The sequence below is a fragment of the Trachypithecus francoisi genome, unplaced genomic scaffold (genome assembly GCF_009764315.1).
Source record: "Trachypithecus francoisi isolate TF-2019V2 unplaced genomic scaffold, Tfra_2.0 Lachesis_group4, whole genome shotgun sequence".
Classification (NCBI taxonomy): domain Eukaryota; kingdom Metazoa; phylum Chordata; class Mammalia; order Primates; family Cercopithecidae; genus Trachypithecus; species Trachypithecus francoisi.
In genome coordinates this window covers 42,008,276-42,030,066 of record NW_022681469.1, presented here as the reverse complement: position 1 = coordinate 42,030,066, position 21,791 = coordinate 42,008,276, and the positions used below count along the sequence as shown (strand labels likewise).

Below are 21,791 nucleotides of genomic sequence, written 5' to 3'. Positions count from 1 at the left end.
CTGTTTACCCTATAATAATTCTGAAAATATTAGAATAATACTTAGAAAATGATAGCCATGTTTATCAGACTGCTGAAAAGGTTAGAGGAAGTTACTTTATATGCAGTAAATGTGGCTTGGTTTGATGATTATATGACGGAATCTTTGGAATTTTACATACTTTCAAATTCAGGAACTCAGTGTTACAAACTCCCAAACTAAACAACTTAGTTTTATTATTGTACTATATTTGATCCTTGCTTACAAGTTACAGACTTGTGGCTACAGTTTTAATCTTCAGACCAAAAGTTTATATTGATAAAGTAATTTAATGTATGGCAAGTATTTATTATTGAGCTTAACATCTAAATGACAGATTATACATCCAGGTATATTATCACTTTATTGTATGCCCTGTCACACATATAAGAGTAAACGTTGCTTAAATAATTTAATTTTTAAATTGTTTAATATATTAATTAAACTTACAAAAGAATGTTTTAGTTAGAAGTTCAAACTGGCATTTTACTAGCTTTCACTCAATAACTTAAAATTCTGGACCAGTCTGAAATGTTTAAATAGCATATTACAATTTTATTCCTGGGGCCAGAATAAGATTTTATTACTCTTTTATACAGCCTTTAAATTACTGTATTATAAGTGTCTCTTGTTTCATAGAAGATGAATACTCTAGCAAAATAAAGTTCTCATTACCTGGCTGGAGGAAAGATACATATTTAAACATTTAATAATTGCCAGATACACTATAATTACCCTTGTAAATTCTAACAAATTAATAAAAAAGTTCTACAAATGATAATGTGACATGCCACAAAAAATAAGTTTAATATGTACAGAAGGATACCTCATGATGTTTGTTTCTTTTTGCAATCTCACTTGGCATCTTTCCATCTTTGGTTTGTAGCACTTTATTAGCTCCAAGTTCAAGCAACTTCAAAACTATATTTTTATGACCCTGACGTGCTGCCCACGTTAAAGCCTGTAAGTGGGGGGAAAAAGAAGATTGTTTAAAGAGAAGGAGTGTATATGAGACAGACAGGAAAAGTTTTCAACAGTATTTATGACACAATAAAAAAGAGAACATAGTTAATTAATAGAATGATGCAATCTCTTCATTTTACAATATAATGTAAACATATTTCCAAAGTTGTAATTGCAAAGCTGACTGCAAAGCGAATTGATTTTTTAAAACCAGTGCTTTATACAATTAACTGATGTTATGGAATGAAATGATTTATTTGCCAATCACTGAAAGGTTTTCTACAAAAAAGAATTCTTAGGTATATTTAGAGCCCAGATTTTGCTGTGTGTTACAATTTTTTTTTTAAATCAAGAGTAAGGACTAAGAGAGTCAATTAATTCCTCTTTTTTTGAGATGGAGTTTCGCTCTTGTTGCACTTCAGCCTGAAGTGCAGTGGTATGATCTCGGCTTACTGCAACCTCTGTCTCCCGGGCTCAAGCGATTCTCCAGGCTCAGCCTCCTGAGTAGCTGGGATTAAAGGCGTGTGCCACCATGCCTGGCTAATTTTTTGTATTTTTAGGAGAGACTGGGTTTCACCATGTTGGCCAGGCTGGTCTCAAACTCCTAACCTCAGGTGATCTGCCCGCCTTGGCCTCCCAAAGTGCAGGGATTACAGGCGTGAGCCACCATGCCAGCCTTTTATTTCAACTGTTGCTTTTTTTCACCAGATAGCAATTATATTCCAGCCCTTTTGTAATTATTACTTCTTAAAACTCTTTTTTTTAAAAATAGATTACTGATAATAACAGAAACAAAAAGAAACATTGTAAAAATGTTTCTCACAGTGTAACCATTCTCATCCTGGGTATTAACTTCTGCTCCATGAGCAACAAGGAGAGCAACAACCTGGGTGTGACCATCTCGAGCAGCATACATGACTGGGGTCATAAGTCTCCTAAGGAGGAGGAAGAAAGGAAACATTTGTGTTAATGCTGCCATTAATCTCTCATTTTCATTAATTTAACCATACACAATACCACCAGTACTACTTTGAAAACAAAGAAAAAGAAATGAAAGATTTTGCTAAATCAGGTGATTTAAAAATCCAATCTTCCTGCAAATAAGTACAAGTGAAAGAGATGACACTTTTATAGTGCTGAATGCTTACACAGCACCCTCTAGTGAATAACTGTATTAAAAAATACATGAAATAAGCCATGCTTTCTACTATGAAGTCTCACTAATATACATATTCATCTAGAAAATTATCAGAGTACCCACACTATGCTTATGCTAGGAATATAGTAATGAGTGACACAAACAAGGTCCCTGCCCTCAAAGGATTTGCTGATACTATATGCTTATTACATTTTATTTAGAGGATTGCTGAAACAAAAATGTAAATTTAAAAACTTTATTCCTTAATGTATTCTATTATGATTCTACTTTAGTTTGAGACTGAAAGAATTTTATTCTGACTGGGAGACTTACTATATGTAATCAGAAAAGAGATAAGTCCAATAGATTAACCAGCTTACTATTCTCTTAAGAGTACTTTCTGGGAGAGGATAGTGGTTTCTCTGTAGTTTATCATTTCCCAAAATTAGAGATTCAATCCTTCTACTCCTGGAAGTTAGTCAGCTTCTGGGCCTATTCCAAGGACACCAGATTTTATCAGCTCTACTTGGGCTGAACATAATATCGTGGTCTGTTTTAAAGGAGGTCTGAGATTCTGAGAACAATTTTCCTGAGTTGTCCTCAAGATCTGATTTATACACAAAGAACTTTGGAAAAGAAAAATAAATAATTTCAGAGCTCCATGTTTTGATCTTACCAAGAAAGTTTTTATTGGCATAAGGTATACCCTGAAATCTGATCACTTCACACCAATGTCCTTATTAGCATAAAGCAATTCATATATATCTGTTTCTTCTATTTCATGGTATATTATAATTTGAATGTTTTATGTGAAATTATATGCTAAGGCAGTTGTACAACATTGCCTCCTCTACCTTGAATATCTCTTATGTAGTGGCTTCATTAGATAGACAATCTTTATGAGGTAAAGATTGAATTTCCTGGATAACTTAAGCAAATGTAAAAAATTATATACAACTTGCCAGGTGTGGTGGCTCCTGCCTGTAATTTTAGCACTTGGGGGACTGAGGCGAGTGGATTGCTTGACTCCAGGAGTTTGAGACCAGCCTAGGCAACAGAGCAAAGCCTCGCCTCTACCTCTACTTAAAATTAAAAAAAAAAAAAAAAAAAAAATTAGCTGGGTGTGGTTGTGCACACCTGTAATCCCAGCTACTTCAGAGGTGGGAGAATCACCTGAGCCTGGGAGGTCAAGGCTTCAGTGAGCCAAGATCATGCCATTGCACTCCAGCCTAGGCAACCAGAGTGAGACCCTGTCTCATCACAGCAACAACAACAACAACAACAACAACAACAAAGCCACAAAAAAACCCCACATACACACACGCGTGGCAAAAACAAATTATTTGAATTAACTAACCATTCTAATTTAAATTCTTCATTACATCTAAATCCAAACTGTTGATGTCTCATCTCCACTGCACTTACCCCTATAATAACCCAAATCTGCTCCTCTCAGTCTTCCCTATTTCATGAAGCCACCATTAACCACATTACTGAGGCTTAAGACTAGGCATAGTTCATGACTCTTCTCTGTCATTCCGAGTACAAGTCATCAGCAGCCCCTATTAGCCCTACCTTCATAATCTGCTTCTGATCACTTCCCTTCACCTCATTAGCTTCTGATCACTGCTCTTCACCTTCATAATCTGCTTCTGATCACTTCTCTTCACCTCATTAGCCACTGCAGTGGTCCGAGACAACATCATCTTTCTCTGACTTATATTATTGCCATAGCCTTGTAACTGCTTTTCTCCATGCTTCTATTCTTAGTCACTTACAGTTTATTGTCTTTGAAAATGCTAAGATCTCCCCTTTGCAGGAACTGTGCAAGTGCTCTTCCCTGTCCCCAGACCTTCATACTGCTAACTCCTTATTCTTATTCAGATCTTTATTATGAGAAGATCAATAAAATTTACAAACCTTTAGCTAGACTGATTAAGTAAAAAAGAGAGAAGAAACAAGTTAGCAGTACCAGGAACAAGAGAAGTAACATCAGTACAGATTATCCAGATTTTAGAAGTATGAGGAAGTATTATGAACAAATTTATGCCAATAAATTAGACAGTTTAGATGAAATGGATAAATTTCTCAAAATACACAAACTACCATGGCTCACTCAAAAGGAAATAACCTGAATAGCCCTAGATTTATTTTTTAAAAACTTAATTAGTAATTATAAATTAAATTAAATTTTCCACAAAGAAAATAACAGGCCAGATGGCTTCACTGGTGAATTCTACCAGTTAATGAAAACAACACCAATTCTAAACAAACTCATCCAGTAAACTGAAGAGAAGAAACTGCTTTCCAACTCATGCTATGAAGCACAAATTACTCTTATACCAAAACCAGAGGGTGCCATTGCAAGGAAAGAAAACTATAAACCAATAATCTTCACTGAAAATAAAAATGTTTTGAACAAATTTTAACAGAATCCAAAAATACATAAAAAGGTTAATACATCATGACTAAGGGAAATTATCCTAGGAATGCAAGGCTGGTTTGATATTTGAAACATCAATCAATATAATGTACCATATTAACAAACTAAAAATGAAAAAAAAACCCTCAACAAATGCAGAACGAGTATTTTACAAAATCCAACATTTATTTCTAACAAAAACACTCTCTCAGCAATGTAGGAATATGAGAACTTCCTCAACCTGACAAAATCATCTATGGAAAATTTATAGTTAACATCATATTTAATGGTGAAAGAATACTTTCCCCCAAGATCAGAAACAAGTCAAGGATGTCTGCTCTCACATTTCTACCCAACATTGTATTAGAAGTTCTAGTCAGTGGAATAAGACAAGGGAAAATAAGAAAAATGGTAGGCCTCCAGATGGGAAAACAAGCAAAATTGTCTTTATTCACAGACAGCATGATGTATATAGTAAACCTGATGGACTCTGCAAAAAAAGTACTAGAACTAATGAATTTGGCAAGATTACAGCATACAAGAGCAATATTTAAAAAATCAACTGTATTTCTTCATATTAGCAATGAACAACACGAAATGAAAATAAAACAATACAACTTATAGTAAAAATATAAAAGCCAGGAAATCTATTGCTGCTTATTAGAAATGCACCCAGTATTTGCATATATGCATACATAAATACATGGTGATGGTGATGTATTTATGTATTTGAATATATCTGACTTATAATTGTCTAGGTAACAATTTGGATCCAGAAGTCTTTTTTTTTTTTTAGATTACGAGGTACACGTTAAGGTTGGTTAATGGGTATATTATGTGTTGCTGAGGTTGAGGTTTGGTCTTCTATTAATCCCACTACCCAAGTAGTGAACATAGTACCCAATAGGTAGTTTTTCAACCCTTGAACCCTCCTTGCCTCCTCCCTTTTGGATTCCCCAGTGTCTATTTTTAACCAAGTATCCCAGCCTCAAAATGCATTTTAAAGCTTTTTTTCCTTTCTTGTTTTCAGCTTTGAAACATATTTTGAAACATTTTGTTTCTACTTTTCCCACCAGGCACTTCAATGAACAGTGCTTGCTTATCTAATTATGTGCTTGCTTAGGTAATCCAGGGGCCAATTTTGAAATAAACCAGGCAGAGAGATACAGCTCCCACTTAGGGGTAGTTACGAACAGTTAGCCTACAACTACCAGGCCAAAGTCAGGATGAGGCAAACCAGACCTTCGGGACAGGCAATTTCTCAAGATAACCATTGAAACAAGACAGTGAGACCTGCACCCCTGGGTAACACTCCTGCATATTTCCCACACCTTTTCCTTCTTGAACCACTTCATTTAGCCCAAAAAGTTGGAATGGTCTTTTGAAGGCATGAGCCTGGCCATTCTCCAATTGCTAGCATTTGATAAATAAAATTACTTTCCTTTCACCACATCTTGTTTCTTCTGTTCTTGGATTATGGGCAGCCAGCAGCTGGACTTGAGCAAGTTACCTGTTGTTTCCATCTTTATACGCATGTGTACCCAATGGGTAGCTCCGACTAATAAGTGAGAACATGTGGTATTTGGTTTCCTTTTTTTAGTTTTATTTTTCTACATAAATTCACTTAGGATAATGGCCTCCAGCTGCATGCATGCTGCTGCAAAGGACACGGCTTAATTCTTTTTTATGGCTGTATAGTATTCCATGGTCTATATGTGGCATATTTTCTTTATCCACTCTTGATAGGCACATAGGTTGGTTCTGTATCTTTGTAACAGTGTTTTTTTTTGTTTGTTTGTTTTTGGTTTTTTTTGAGACAGGGTTGTACTGTCACACAGGCTGTAGTGCAGTGTTACAATCATGGCTCACCACAGTCTCAACCTCCCAAGCCCAAGCAATTCTTCCATCTTAGTCTCCCAGGTAGCTGGGACCACAGGCATGTGTTACCACACCTGGCTAAATTTTTTATTTTTGTAGAGATGGAGTCTCTGTATGTTGTCCAGGCTGGTCTCGAACTCGTGGCCTCTAGCGATCCTCCCAAAGGGCTGGGATTATAGGCATGAGCCACCATGCCCAGCTGCTATTGTGAATAGTGCTGGGATAAACATAATGAGTGCAGTGTCTTTTTGGCAGAATGATTTATTTTCCTTTGGGTATATACTCAGTAATGGGATGGTTGGGTCAAATGGTAATTCTAGTTTTAGTTCTTTGAGAAATCTCCAAACTGTTTTCCCCAGTGGTTTAACTAATTTACATTCCTGTCAGCAGTGTACTTGTGTCCCTTATCTCTGCAGCTTCACCAACATGCTATTTTTTGACTTTTTATTTATTATTTTTTGAGAAGACGCCTCACTCTATCACCTAGGCTGGAGCGCAGTGGCACGATCTTGGCTTACTGCAACCTCCGCCTCCTGGGTTCAAGCAATTCTCCTGCCTCAGCCTCCTGAGTAGCTGGGATTACAGGCACCTGCCACCACACCTGGCTGATTTTTGTATTTTTAGTAGAGACTGGGATTCATCATCTTGGCCAGGCTGGTCTTGAACTCCTGACTCTGGAATCCACCTGCCTTTGCCTCCCAAAGTGCTGAGATTACAGGTGTAGCCACTGCGCCCAGCCTGAATTTTTAATAATAGCCATTCTGACAGGTGTGAGATGGTATCTCATTGTGGTTTTGATTTGCATCTCTCTGATGAGTAGTGATGTTGAGTACTTTTTCATGTTTCGTGACTGCTTGTATGTCTTTTTTTTTTTTTTTTTTGAGACGTGACTGCTTATGTCCTTTGCCTACGTTTTAATGAGGTTATTTTTCTTATGGATTTAAGTTCCTTATAGAGCCCAGATATTTAGTCCTTCGTTGATGCATAGTTTGCAAATATTTTCTCCCATTCTGCTGATAGTTTCTTTTGCTGTGAAGAAGCTCTTTAGTTTAATTAGGCTCCACTTGTCAAATTTTGTTTTTGTTGCATTTGCTTTTGAGAACTTAGTCATAAATTATTTGCATAGGCTAAGGTCCAGAAGAGCATTTCCTAGGTTTTCTTCTAGGATTTTTGTGGTTTGAGGTCTTGTATTTAAGTATTTAATCCATCTTGAATTGATTTCTGTATATGGTAAGAGGTAGGGATCCAGTTTCATTCTTCTCCATATGGGTATCCAGTTTTCCTAGTGCCATTTACTGAATAGGGTATCCTTTCCCCATTGTTTATTTTTGTTGACTTTGATGAAGATCAGTTGGTTGCTGGTGTGTGTTCTCTATTCTGTTCCATTGGTCTATGTGTCTATGTCTGTACCTGTACAATACTGTTTTGGTTATTGCAGCCTTTTAGTATAGTCTGAAGTCAAGTAATGGATGCTTCAAGGTTTGTTCTTTTTGCTTAGAATTGCTTTGGCTACTCAGGTTCTTTTTTGGTTTCATATTTTTTTTTTCCTTATTTTTTGAGACAGTCTCACTCTGTTGCCAGGCTGGAGTGCAGTGGCATGATCTCGGCTCACTGCAACATCTGCCTGCTGGGTTGAAGCGATTCTCCTGCCTCAGCCTCCCAAGTAGCTGGGACTACAGGCGTGCACCACCAAGCCCAGCAATTTTTGTATTTTTAGTAGAGACAGAGTTTCACCATGTTGGTCAGGCTGGTCTCGAATTCCTGCCATCAGGTGATCTGTCTGCCCTCTGCCTCCCAAAGTGCTGGGGTTACAGGTGTGAGCCACTGTGCCCGGCCTCGTATGACTTTTAGAATAGTTTTTCCTAATTCTGTGACAAATGACATTAGTCCTTTGATAGGAATCACATTGAATCTGTAGATTGCTTTGGGCAGTACAGATATTTTAATGATACTGCAGTCTTCCAATCTGTGATTATGGAATCCTTTTTCATTTGTTTGTCATTTATAATTTCTTTCAGCAGTGCTTTTCAGTTCTCCTGTAGAGATCTTTTACCTCTTGGTTAGATGTATTCTAAAAAACGAATGGAAAATCCTTTTTTTTCAGCAGTGTTTTTCAGTCCTCCTGTAGAGATCTTTTTATCTTCTTGGTTAGATGTATTCCTAGGTATTTTAATTATTTTATTTTTTTTGCAGTTCTTATAAATGGAATTGCATTCTTGATTTGGTTCTCAGCTTGAACATTATTGGTATATAGAAATGCTTCTGATTTTTGTGCATTGACTTGGTATCCTGAGACTTTACTGAAGTCATTTATCAGGGTTTATGGAGTCTTCTGGGGGAAATCTTTAGGGTTTTCTAGGTATAGAAATAATACAATAAGCAAAGTTTTTTTTTTTTTTTTTTTTTTTTTGGACAGAGTCTCGCTCTGTCACCCAAACTGGAGTGCAGTGGCTGGATCTCAGCTCACTGCAAGCTCTGCCTTTTGGGTTCACGCCATTCTCCTGCCTCAGCCTCCCGAGTAGCTGGGACTACAGGCGCCCGCCACCTCGCCCAGCTAGTTTTTTGTATTTTTTAGTAGAGACGGGGTTTCACCGGGTTAGCCAGGATGGTCTCGATCTCCTGACCTTGTGATCCGCCCGTCTCGGCCTCCCAAAGTGCTGATTACAGGCTTGAGCCACCGCGCCCGGCAGCAAAGTCATTTTTAAACATTAATAATATACTGTTCATATAATGTTTTAATTTGCCAATAAATGAATTTAAAATTATTTTTCTCTGAGGAAATTTCCTCTGCGCTTTGTCTGAATCACACAAGTTCTGATATAAAGGCCTTGTGTTGTCACTTTTACCAGTTCTATTTTAATTAATCCAGAAATTACCAGAAATTATTAAGATATATCTTTTTTTTTCTTTTCTTTTTTTGAGATGGAGTCTCACTCTGTCACCTAGGCTGTAGTGCATGGCACAATCTCTGCTTACTGCAACCTCTGCCTCCCAGGTTCAAGCAATTCTCCTGCCTCAGTCTCCTGAGTATCTGGGGATTACAGGCGCATGCCACCATGCCTGGCTAATTTTTTTGTATTTTTAGTAGAGATGGGTTTCTCCACGTTGGCCAGGCTGGTCTCGAACTCCTGACCTCAGGTGATCTGCCCACCTCAGTCTCCCAAAGTGCTGGGATTACAAGCATAAGCCACTGTGCCTGGCCAGGTATCATTAAAAAAAAAAAAAAAAAAAAAATTCTTAAAGACTTTCTTTGTGGTCTACGACATAACTTACGTTGAAAATAATCCATGCATGTAAATTATGTTAAAGTCAGAATTCTAGGTAAATATCAACTAGATACTCTTGTTAACTGTGTTATTCTATATTTTTTGTCTAATGTTTTTCTAAGAGATATATTAAAGTCTTCAAATATGATTATGGATGTTCCATTCTTTTTTTAGTTCTACTAGTTTTTGTTTTATGTATTTAAAAGCCATATATATTAAAACCATCTTGTTAAATTGTTGCTTCTATCAATATCATTTTCTCTTTGGTCCCTTAAGTAATTTTAGCCTTGCATTTTATTTACTACCCTGGGGTATTTTTTTTTTTTTGTCTTGATATTTACCAGGTATAAATATTTGCTGAATAAATGGCATTTAAAAAATCATTTTATTTATTTTCCACTCTAATGTAATGATTTATTTTAGGTGTGACTTCACTAGATTTTGCTTTTAGCCAATATGAGAGTTACTATTACTTTAATAAGTGAGTTTTACCGATTATATTACTTTTCTTAGTTATTAATATGGCTGGATTTATTTCTGACATTTTTGCACCTTCTGTTTATCATGCTTCCATAATAAATACATGTTTCCATGTCTCCTTGGACATGGAATCACCTTGTTAGATTGATCAAGTTCTCTTAGTTTCACTCCCACCCACTTGATCTGAAAGCTTTTAATTTCATTATTTTCTTCAAGTACAGTATTACTTTTAAGTCCTCTCCTCTCCAACATGCTTATCCTTACTATTCAACAAAGAGAAAAGTTCATCAATAACTATACATAGTTTCATGAGAAAAGAGATGTTTACTTTTATTTTGCTTCACTCTCTCCTCAGCTACTAGAACACCAAGCTTATTATATGATGGAAAGTTAACACAAATTTAACATAAATACTCTCCCCTACCCCGGCCCCCCTTTTTTAGGAGACAGGGTCTTGCTCTGTCACTCGGGCTAGAGTGTAATGGCACCATCATAGCTCACTGCAGCCTTGACCTCCTGGGCTCAAGCCATCCTTCCACCTCAGCCTCCCGAGTAGCTAGGACTACAGGTATGCACCACCACGCTTGGCTAATTTTTACAATTTCTGTTGCCCAGGTTGCTCTCAAACTCCTGCGCTCAAGCAGTCCTCCCACCTTGGCCTCCCAAAGCACTGGGATTACAGTGGTGAGCCACCAAGCCTGGCTAAGATGGTCATTTCTTGATAGGAGTGTTCTTGATATGTAAATAATCTCTTCTGTAGTTAACTTTGAGGATTTTTGCCTTCATTCTTAATGTTCTGAAGTTTATTGTGATTTGTCTACATATTTTAATTAAAAATGTATATATATTTATCTATTTGTATATAAATCTTTTATTCAGTAATTCTTTCAATCCTACAAATTTGTTTTCAGTTGGGAAACATTCTTGGTCTTTATTGCTTCAAATATAGTCTATCTGGAATTATTATTTGACAGATGTTAGGACTTCTGTAAATGTTCTCTATGTCTCTACCTTTCCTTTATACTTTCCATTTCTTTAGCCCTTTGTGTTATATTCTTGGATATTTCCTCAACTCTATCTTCTAGTCCACTAATCAGCTCATTAGATGAGTCCCATCTACTCTTCTACCTCTTCTACACATACACTTAATTTTAATATTCAATAGTTCCTTTTTTCATAATTCATTGTTCTTGTTTTTTAATTTCTACTGCTATTTGGTGAAGGCAAATCCCTATTTCATTGTTCAGGAATAAAGGCCTTTTTAGATTCCTCTATTTTTCCCACTTTCTCTAGCTTAAGTCACTCTTTTGTTGAATTTGTTGTCCCTGTTTCATGATACCTACATTCTTCAGATTTTGGTGATTTATGGTTGTGCACCTACCTTCTGGTGTATGGCAAAGGCCCCCAAATACAGAAGACAAGATAATCTTGTCTATCAGTAATGCAGATTTTAGGTATTGCTAGAGTTTCCCATCTGTTTCTTTCTTTGGCGAGTTACTCTTTTTCCATTGCAGAGATAACTTTTTTGTTTCAAAACTAACTTTATCAAAATATTTTAATACCTTTATATCTAAAGCTTTCTGTGGAAGGGCAAGACTTTAGCATATTCTCAGTTTAAGAGCTTGAATTTATAAGCCTATTTTTCCAAAAATTCTTTTTTTGGTCATGTTTTTCTTCCAGAATTTTTAGAATCATTTCATCAAGTTAAAACAATCCCTTTGGCACTCTGAATAAGATGTTTAATTCTATAAATTTAGATTTTAAAAAATGTCTTTTTAAATACTGAGTCATCCTAGTCAAGATGACAACCAACATCCAGCCAACATGACATGTCTATTCAATCTTCTTTTATTTTACTTGGTGTAGTTTTAAATTTTTCTTCATTTAGATCTTTCACATTTTTAAATCAAATTATATTCTCAAGCTTTTCGTTTCTTGTGAGTTGGAAATCAAATGAAGTTTGCACATTAGTTTTGTAGAAACTACTATACTTTATGATTGTTATTTCTGAGTTTACTATTTTCGGTTTACCAAGCATACATTAATATAATTTAAAAATCTTGATTTTGTTCTTCTTTTCCTAATAAAAAAGATCTAATAGTTTAATTAGAGGCATAGTTCAATGGTTTAGATTAGCAGTCAGCAAATTTTTTCTGTAAAGGGCAAGACAGTAAATATTTTGGGCTTTGTGATGTATACAGGGATTTGTCACAACCACTCAACTCTGCTGTTGTATCATGAACACAGCCATAGACAATACATAAACAAATGAGCACAGCTGTGTTCCAGTGAAACTTAAGAGGTCTGCCAACCTCTGATTTAGAGTGTTAAGCTGTGGAGTCAGAATGCCTAGGTCTAATCTAGCCTCCAACATTTACTGGCTTAGATAAGTTTCTTAAACTCTCACTGCCTCAGTTTCTACAACTTTCTATGAGCATAAAATAGTTTCTCCATTTGTGGCACCTATTTGTGTTAGTATCACAATCTGTGATGAGAAAATAATGTTTAGTAACAAAGAACAGTACCATGCACAAAGTAAATTCTCAGTAATTAATAGGTATTTTTATTATTAACTACATCTTATACTTTTCTTACATAACTGAATTGCCTTACAGTTCCCAAAACAATGGTAAAACTAAAAGTGCTTATAACAAGCATCCTTGCCTTGTTGCTGACATTAATGCAAATGCTGCTAATGCTTCTCCATTAAACATGTAATTTGTTTTGTCTTCAGATATATGCTTGTGAAATTAAGGAGCTACTCATCTAATCAAATTTTACTAAGGTTATAAAAATCAGAGATTTTAACTTTTATAAAATATCTTTCTGGCATCTATTATAATGATAACCACCTTAAAAATCCTCTGACCTACTTATATATTTCCTTAATATTGAACCATTTTTGTATAGTTGACCTGAATCAATTTGATCACAGTATATTATTCATTTAATTTGCTGATAACATTAAATTTGCTAATACTTCATTAAGTGGTTAAGATTTGTGTATCCATGTTCATATAAGATTTCTTTGAGTGGATCTTTTTTAAATTGGATTTCAGAATCAGTGTTATGTTTGCTTTATAAACAAGAAATGAAAGGCTTTTTTTCCCCTTAGGTTTTGATAGTATTAATGTAATCTATTCCTTGGAAGTTTAAAATAAGTAACCTATTAAAATCTCTGAGCCTAACACATTTTTTGTAAGTTATCTTTCTGACATTTTTTTTTCTCAAAAAATGCATTCAAAATCACAACATAAAAAAATTTAAAGCATAAACAAAAACCAAACTAGAAATAGCATCTATAACATATATTAAAATAATTAAATTAAAAATAAAATTATTTAATTTAATAAAAATAATTAAAATAACTAAAAGAATTTAAAAATACCTACCAGACATGGCGGCAGACACCTATAGTCCAACTTCTTGGGATGCTGAGGCAGGAGGATCTCTTGAGCCCAGGAGTTGAAAACCAGCCTGGGCAACATAGTGAGACTCTGTCTCCAAACCAAACCAAACCAAACCAAACACAATAAAAAACTAAAGTAAAAGATCCAATATACAAAAGATTCTTGTTAATCAATAAGAAACATGTGAACCACCAAACAGCAAAACTACAAAGTACACAGGCAATTAATTAGTAGACAAAGAAATATAAACAACTTACAAAAATGTGCAAGACTAATCAATTAAGTTTTATTAAAAAGCATGCAAACTAAAATGAGGCATCATTACTTGCAAATCAAACAGTAAAGCTGACAACATAAAAAATATCTAGTGCTATCACTATGTATGTCCTCTCAAGTACTGTTGGAGATAGTGTAAAGGTTTTCAATTTTTTCAGAAGACAATTTGGTAACACCTATTAAGGCAGAAGAATAGGGTCTGAAGGCAGGGATTTTAAGGCCAATTCGTGCTAATTTCCTAAAGCTGGAAGAAAACACCTGGGTCTGAAGGCAGAGAACCTAAGGCCAATTCATGCTACTTCCTAAAGCTGGATCAAAAGAAAAATCCCCATCTCTCTACAGCCTAGTAACAAGGATCAGAGGTTACTCCCTCTTCAAGTCTCTCTGTTCCACTAAGTCTCAGGTGGAAAGGGAAAGTGCCACGGATTGGCCGTGGGCCAAGTGCGGGCTATCCCTTTATCTGCATAGGGTGCCAGTCCACTCTGGCCTCTGGTTGGCCACAGACGAACTCACCGCAGCTATTAATCGGCCACAGGCCAAATCCTTCATCCACATAGTGAGTAGCCAATAGGGACCTCAAAAGGGGTACTTAAACCCCAGAAAACCTTGTGAGTGGGGCTCCTGAAGCACAAATGATGTATTTGTCATTTCTCTGTACTAAAGGTAAAATAGTTGGTCTTCATGTCATATTTTTATATATAGTTCAGTATTATCTGATCTTTTTAATCTGGTTAAAACACTCCCATCCTGTGGAGTGTTATCTCACTTCAATATATCCCTACTTTCGCTGTTTCGTTCCTTTCTTACTTTGTGCATTTTGCTCAACTCTTTGTTCAACACGCCAAGAACCTGGCCATCTCATGCTCAAGGCCTGCCTTCCCATAACACTATCACAATTCTAAATACACATCTACCTTTGTCTCAGCAACTCCATTTTAGGAATGTGTTCTATCAAAAAATCTATCCAAGTTGCCAAAGATGTTCACTGTAGTACTTTTTCGTGTGAAACTAAGAAAAGGGAAACAATCCAAGTGTTCTTCAATGAAATACTGGATTAAGATATCACATCCATACAGTGGAATACTGTACAGCCATTATAAAGAGAGAAGTACCTCTACACATACTGGCAGGTATAGTGCTGATGAAATACTGTTTAGTTGCTCTTGCAATAATCTTTTAACTGGATTTCTTGATTCCAGTTCATTCTCAATCTGCTGTCAGAATAACCTTTACAAAATATTAATATGTTCATTCTTAAATTATTCAATAGCTTTCATGATAAAATTCGTATCTCTCAGTAGGATTACACAGATTATTATCTAGCCTCTGCCAAAGTAGGTCAATTCTGACCCACTTTCTACTCTAATATCTCATGATCTGATTACAATATTTCTAGATTCACTATTTACAACTGCCTAAATGAAACAGGCTCTTTCATCCTTCTCCACTTGCATGTGCACCTCCCTCTAAACTGAATATTCATTTTTATGATCTTCCGTTGGCTAACTCCTACTTATTCTTCAAAACAAGGTTTGAGGCTGGGCACAGTGACTCAAACTTGTAAGATCAGCATTTTGGGAGGTCAAAGCAGGAGGATCATTTGAGCCCAGGAGTTCGAGACTAGACTGGGCAACATAGTGAGACTCTGTCTTTACAAAAAATTAAAAAAATCAGCCAGACATGGTGGTATGCACATGTAGTCCAAGCTACTTAGAAGGCTGAGGCAGGAGGATGGCTTGAGCCCAGGAGGTCGAGGCTGCAGTGAGCAAGAATCACACCATTGCACTCCACCCTAGTCGACAGAGCAAGACTGTGTCTCAAAACTGAACAAAGCTGAAACTAAATTCTAAAAAAATACAAAACAAAACAAAAACCACCAAAACCAAACAACAAAAAACAACTAAGTTTGAGAAATGAACCTCTAGGACGGTTTCACTTGTCATCTGCATCTAAGTTTTCCCAGTTTTTGTTCCTAGAGACACTTTCTATTACCTCTAATCTTCCTATGTTGTAAATGCTTATAGCCTTGGAATCTCTTCAGTACTGTCAAATTCTTGAGGTAAGGACTGGGTCTTTCACCTTCTCACTCTTAGCGTTTAGCATGTATTAATTGTGGAACAGAAACTAATTTTAAAAACCAATGACATTAAGTGATTTTTTCTTCATCTACCATGCTTCCTCAAAGTTTTTTATAGTCAAGAGTTGGCTACATGTAAAGTGTCCAGAACAGGCGAACCTATAGAGTTATAAAGTAGATTAGTGGTTGCTAAGGGGTGGGGGTTGGGAGGTTTGGGTGGGAATCAATGACTGCCAATGCATATTAAGTTCCTTTTGGGAATGATAAAATTGTTCCAAAATTAGATTATGGTGATAGTTGCAGACTGCCATAAATATACTTAAGCCATTGAACTGTACACTTTAAGCTTTACGATACGCAATTGTATCTCAATAAAACTTAAAAAAAAAAAAGAGTTGGTTAAAAAGAATAAAGTTTATGTACATTATGTAACCATAATTAAACTTTATTTCTGGATGATATAGAACCTTTCGTTAGTCTCAATTTCTGGTTATTTCATTTCAATAAAATTTCCACTAGAGGGCATTCAAAGAAAAGCAGAAATCCCAAATTGTCATGGCTCCATCGATGTCAGTAGTGGAAAATTTGTGACAATCTTGCTTGTCCACCTTATAAATAGAGACTTGAGTAATGTTATTCTGGTGCAGAAAGCAAAACTCAATCTGACAGAAAAAATATATTTTCACAATGATGTATTTGTCACTCATCTGTACTAAGGGTAAAATGGCTGGTCTTCATATTTTTGCATACCGTTCAGTATTATATGGTATTTTTAATCTGCTTAAAACACTCAGTTTATAGTTGAGAGATTAATGAAACAACTATGATAAAGGAAATTTTGACAATGATAAAATGCTAGGAATTAGATACCCATTTCCACCTATCAGAAAAGTTTTGTTAGATCAAACCTCCCACTGAAAAAGACTGTAAAAGCTGATAAAATACAAATATGCTTAAAGACACAGTAGAAAAACCAAGGTTGCCAGAACAGGAGAAGCCAAGCTCCGGGACAGAAAAGCAGCATTTGTTGAATTAAGTCTTATATCCTCTTCCACTTTTTCCCTTTAGACATTTGCCAGTTCCTGGGTAGCATTAGCAGAAAGCAGTACCTTTAGATCTTCTTATGGTGATGGGGAACTCCAACACAAAAACTGGAGTTCAGGTCTACTAAAGCACTGAGAACTTCAAGAATCAAGAATCTAGAAAAAGGGGAGTAACAGAAAGGTGACCCTGCAGAGAAGTGATCTTCTGTTGGACTTCTGCCTTGAAAGTATTTTCAGGGGCTGAAGAAGACTACAACCACCAAGCTAAAACTGATGCTAAGAGGGCTTTCAGCATTCCCACAAATAGCAGAGGAAATAAAAATTGGCATTCACGATCCTCAAAGGGAGAGTGGCTCAGATAAACACCCCAAGTTTGAATTGAGACTGTGGAAAATACAGGAAATAAATGGATCCTGAAATCCAGCCTAAAATCATCTTAATCCCTGATTTAATTGAGATCTGCCCTTATTCTAACTATCAGTCAGAAGAATATTAAATATTTTCTGGAAGCAAACAGACCTGTACCAAATTTTTATATAATATCCAGCATTCAACCAGAAGTTACCAGGCATTCTAGGAGACAGAGCCAAGTGACTAAAATAAAACAAACAAACAAACAAAAATCCAGACCTATAGATGTTAATAAAAACATGCTCTAGAATAAGTGTGATTACTGTTGAAGAAAAATAGAAGGAAAAATTAATTAAAGACCTAAACTTTAGGGGAAAAAAAAGAAGCAAACGGAAATTGTAGAACTAAGAAACAAGATTAATGAAATTGAAAAGCTAATAGATGGGTTTAACAGTAGATTAGCTACAGAAGAGAATTAATGGCCTGGAAGACAGACCAAAAGAAAATACCCAGTGTGAACATGGAGAAGATAAAAGAAGAAAAGAATTCTTGTGGGACAAAAACAAAACCCCATTATACCTAGGGATATCATAGCAAAGCTGTTTTTTTTTTTTATTTTTAAAAGACCAACAGAAAATCTTAAAAACAACCAGAGGGTAAAATCTAGTACCTTCAAAGAAACAACAATAAGAGTAACAGCTGACTTTGGTTGTGCTGGACCCCTACTGGCTCCAATAGGGATGGCACTGTGTTTAAGGGGTTGAAGGAGAGACCCAGAATCAACAAATGAGACATAGAGTTTACTGAGAACTTACAGGGCAGTCCATGAGTGACAGGCTGGACAGGAAAATTGCTACCATTTGTAGAAAGCATTTATGCATAATAAAACACAAAAAGTTACTTATGCATAAAAAGCATAAATAGCATTTTAACTTTATAATTTCCACCTAGCAACCTCCACTTAACCCCAAAGGGTCTCTAATCCCCTGTTCAGCCTGCATTCCAAGGAATGGGCTAGGGGTTCAGATGTCCTTCGTAGATAAGGAGCGAATCTTCATGTTGCCCACTCCCGGATTCCTTAGCTTGGAAGCTCGAACACGAACACACATTCTACTTAGACCATACGGCCATTCTTAGGGTATGCTGGAGTTACTGCTGTAAAGTGCATCTGCCCTACACTCCATCTCAGCATATTCTTGAATGGCCCTCACATTTTTATCATTTTTTTTGTGTGTGATTTTTGGGGGCCAGGTATGTGGAGGAGCAGTATGTGCAGCCAAATGCTGTGGCAGCAATACAAACTATAACAAAAGAGAATGCCAAACATAATAGAAATCATACTGTATTGAAGGTTTTTCTAAGCACTTGGGATTTGATTAAACCAGGCTCAGTGACCTCAATAAAAGACTGTCCTTCAGTTGTCAAACAGGTGACAGGGCTGAGCACCAAATGGAACTCTGCATTTAAGGAACTATTAGTTGATGTGCTCCCCTTGTTTGGAGCCTAATGTTGCAGATATGTATGCTATTTGGCCATATCTGTCTCTGGGAATTCCCAGACTTTGGTTTCTGGAAGGTATCCTTTAACCAACCTGCTATGGGATACTGAGTGCATACCAGCACTTGGAGCCCCTTTGTCATGTTGTCCACTGCTGTAAGAGACGATATTTAGCATTGAGTTGTTGCTCCATGATGATATATTTAGCTTCAGCCCCCTTCCATAATTGGGACTAGAACCCTAATGGCATATCCCTCAGGGTAACTGGCTATGTCCAATTCACAAGGTTGTCCCTGTACTAGAGTTTCCAGGATTTATATTTGTTTCATTATGACTTTAGTTTGTTTAAAGGCCTCATCGTCTTCTGTGGACCAGTTCCAGTGAGCCTCCAATCTTGATTCAGTGGTATAGAGGCCTGAGGAGTTGGGCCAAGCGGGGAATAAAAGGACACTAATACCCTATAAGGCTTAAGAAGGTCTGCAACTGCTTTGGTGTGGTAGGACACAGGTAGTCCTACACCTGATCTATAATGGCAGAGAGAACGACTCGACTTTACTCTTACCCAACCAGATGACACTGAGTATTTGATTGATAAGCATGGACCCTTAACTGTCTGTGCTGCCCATACTCTGTTTGCCAAGTGAGATGGCAAGGTGGGGACTAGCAACCTCCATACCACTGCAATTTGTAAGGTACAAACCACTGCAGTTTGTAAGGTAGAAAAAGACTTAGTTAGCATGATATCATCAATTTAATGGAAAACACGTACCCTCTCCAGGGTAGTACACTGATTGATGTCTGTGGTCATTAGACCCTCACAGATAGTGGGGCTATGTAAATATCCTTGGGGCAAGATGGTAAAGGTCCATTGTTCTCCTTTCTAGCTGAATGTAAATTGGTCTTGACTTGAGGGAAATGGGGATGCTGAAGAAGGTTTGGCTAAATTAATAAGAAAACATTACATGCCAAGCACCTGTCCTATTTTCATCAGAAGGGAAGTGGTATTTTAATTTTTGGTAATGTATTGTTATTTTCCATGTCCCGTCAGGTTTTTGTACAGGCCACACAGGGTTGTTTTATGGGCTGTGCACTACTGGCCTTATAATGCACACCTTGGCTAACTCCTTAATAGTTTCTGTGATTTTATTGTGCCCCCAACCCCCACTCACAAGTGGTATTGCTTCAGCGCTACTATTTGCTATGGGGCTGGCAACTGTATTGGTGTCCATTTTGTGTTACCATGATTGTTTTGTCATTCTAACTCTCAGTTTGAATTTTTTGTCAGTTTGGAGGGTCAAGCCTGACAAGATCCCCATTCCCAAGATGTATTTTGGGATAGGAGCTATATATACTAAATAGGGTCTTCGTGACAGTCTCCCAACTTGTAATAGTAGTTCAACCTTTATACCTCATTCCCCATCCCCCTTTACTATCCATTGCTGCTATAGGCCCTTGGAACTGATAGGTGTTACCATTTATGAGTGTATTTGGCTCCAGTATCCACTATAGAAGGGGTCCTCAACCCCTGAGCAGCAGACTGGCACTGGTCTGTGGCCTGTTAGGAACTGAGCCGCAGAGCAGGAGGTGAGTGGCAGGCGAGTGAGCATTACCCCCTGAGCTCCACCTCCTGTCAGATCGGTGGTGGCATTAGATTCTCATAGGAGTAAGAGCCCTATTGTGAACTGTGCAAGCGAGAGATCCCTACGTTGCATGCTCCTGATGAGAATCTAACACCTGATGATCTGAGGTGGAACAGTTTCATCCCAAAACATCCCCCCATCCCCAGGCTTAGGAAAAACTGTCTTCCACAAAACTGGTCCCTGGTGCCAAAAAGGTGAGGAACCACTGCACTAGAGCAAGCACAGTTTGTTTATTTTTAGGTGACTTATATATAGTTTTACACGAGGCCTCTGGTCCTTGGCCATCATTGCTTTTATTGGGATTCTGAGGCCTTGGCCTTTATCCTAGGCTAAAGGGGTTAGTGCCTGCCATCTCTGTATGGGAGGTGTGGTAGGCTGAGCCTGCGGCTCCTTAGCAAAGTGCTGTTCCAGCTTGAGTTTTTATTACAGTCTAACCAAAACAATATTAGACTTTTTATCTATTTTTTTTTCAGTAGGTATCCCTGCCATCAGCAGGTTGCCTACATCTATCGGCAAAGCACTCTGACAAGCCCCTCAACTGTTTCCTTTTTTTTTTTCATGGCTCCCTTGTCTTTCATCCAGCAGTGCATACCTCTTGCTTATGCAGTTTTTCTGTTTCCCTTAAGTCAGTGGCCACTTGGGCTGCCCGGGATACTGGCTGCCATATTAGGGTGCTTAAGATGGAAACTGGCATCCTATATCACTACTTAGGTGACAATTGCAGAATTACCTCTTTTATTCTGGCAGTAACCAATTCATTGTTGGGATCGTGATGATTTTTAGCATAAATATTAATAGCATGTTTCATTCCCCACTCCCAGAGGACGTCCTGCAACTTTTTCATAGTCTGCCATTGCAAAGGAGATGTTGAGATGTCTCCCTCATTTGGCCAGGCCCCCTTGAAGCCCACAACCACTCAGCTAAGGAGGGGGATGGTCTGATCCTCATTACTGGTGCCACAGAAATGCTGCCTCAGGACCAGGTGCTTTGTGATGGATGCCATTTTATTCATCTCGAATCTAGAGAGTATAGTATTCTCTGCCCTCATATCCCATGGACAGAGAAACCACCCTATGACTGACTCTCTCCTCTTCTGTTTGAACCTATTTCCTAGTTCCACAGTGGTATAATTCCACATTGTGGTGTGCTGCCCTCTTTCAGGCAGAGCAAGTCTTGAGGGGCTTCCTCTTGTGGGGTCCACTTTTACCTTGGTGGTGGCCAATGTACATGCAGAGAGGATGGGAACCTCTATGGACTCATCCTAGTCTTCTTCCTCCTTCCCACTAGAGCTCTCCATGAGGTCCCAGGACTTAGCGTTACAGGATGATTTAT

The 21,791-nt window shown here is 37.3% G+C and overlaps 1 protein-coding gene across 1 annotated transcript in view; it reads right to left on the bottom strand.

The window, feature by feature from the left end:
• ASZ1 (ankyrin repeat, SAM and basic leucine zipper domain containing 1) overlaps positions 1 to 21,791 on the bottom strand; it is a 65,450-nt gene that overhangs the window by 21,012 nt on the left and 22,647 nt on the right. Inside the window, exons 5-6 of the mRNA XM_033193574.1 lie at positions 1,805 to 1,916; positions 845 to 979 (exon numbers count right to left, since the gene is read on the bottom strand). Of these exons, the coding sequence (XP_033049465.1) occupies positions 845 to 979; positions 1,805 to 1,916 (247 nt within the window). The remainder of the gene's footprint in view (positions 1 to 844; positions 980 to 1,804; positions 1,917 to 21,791) is intronic.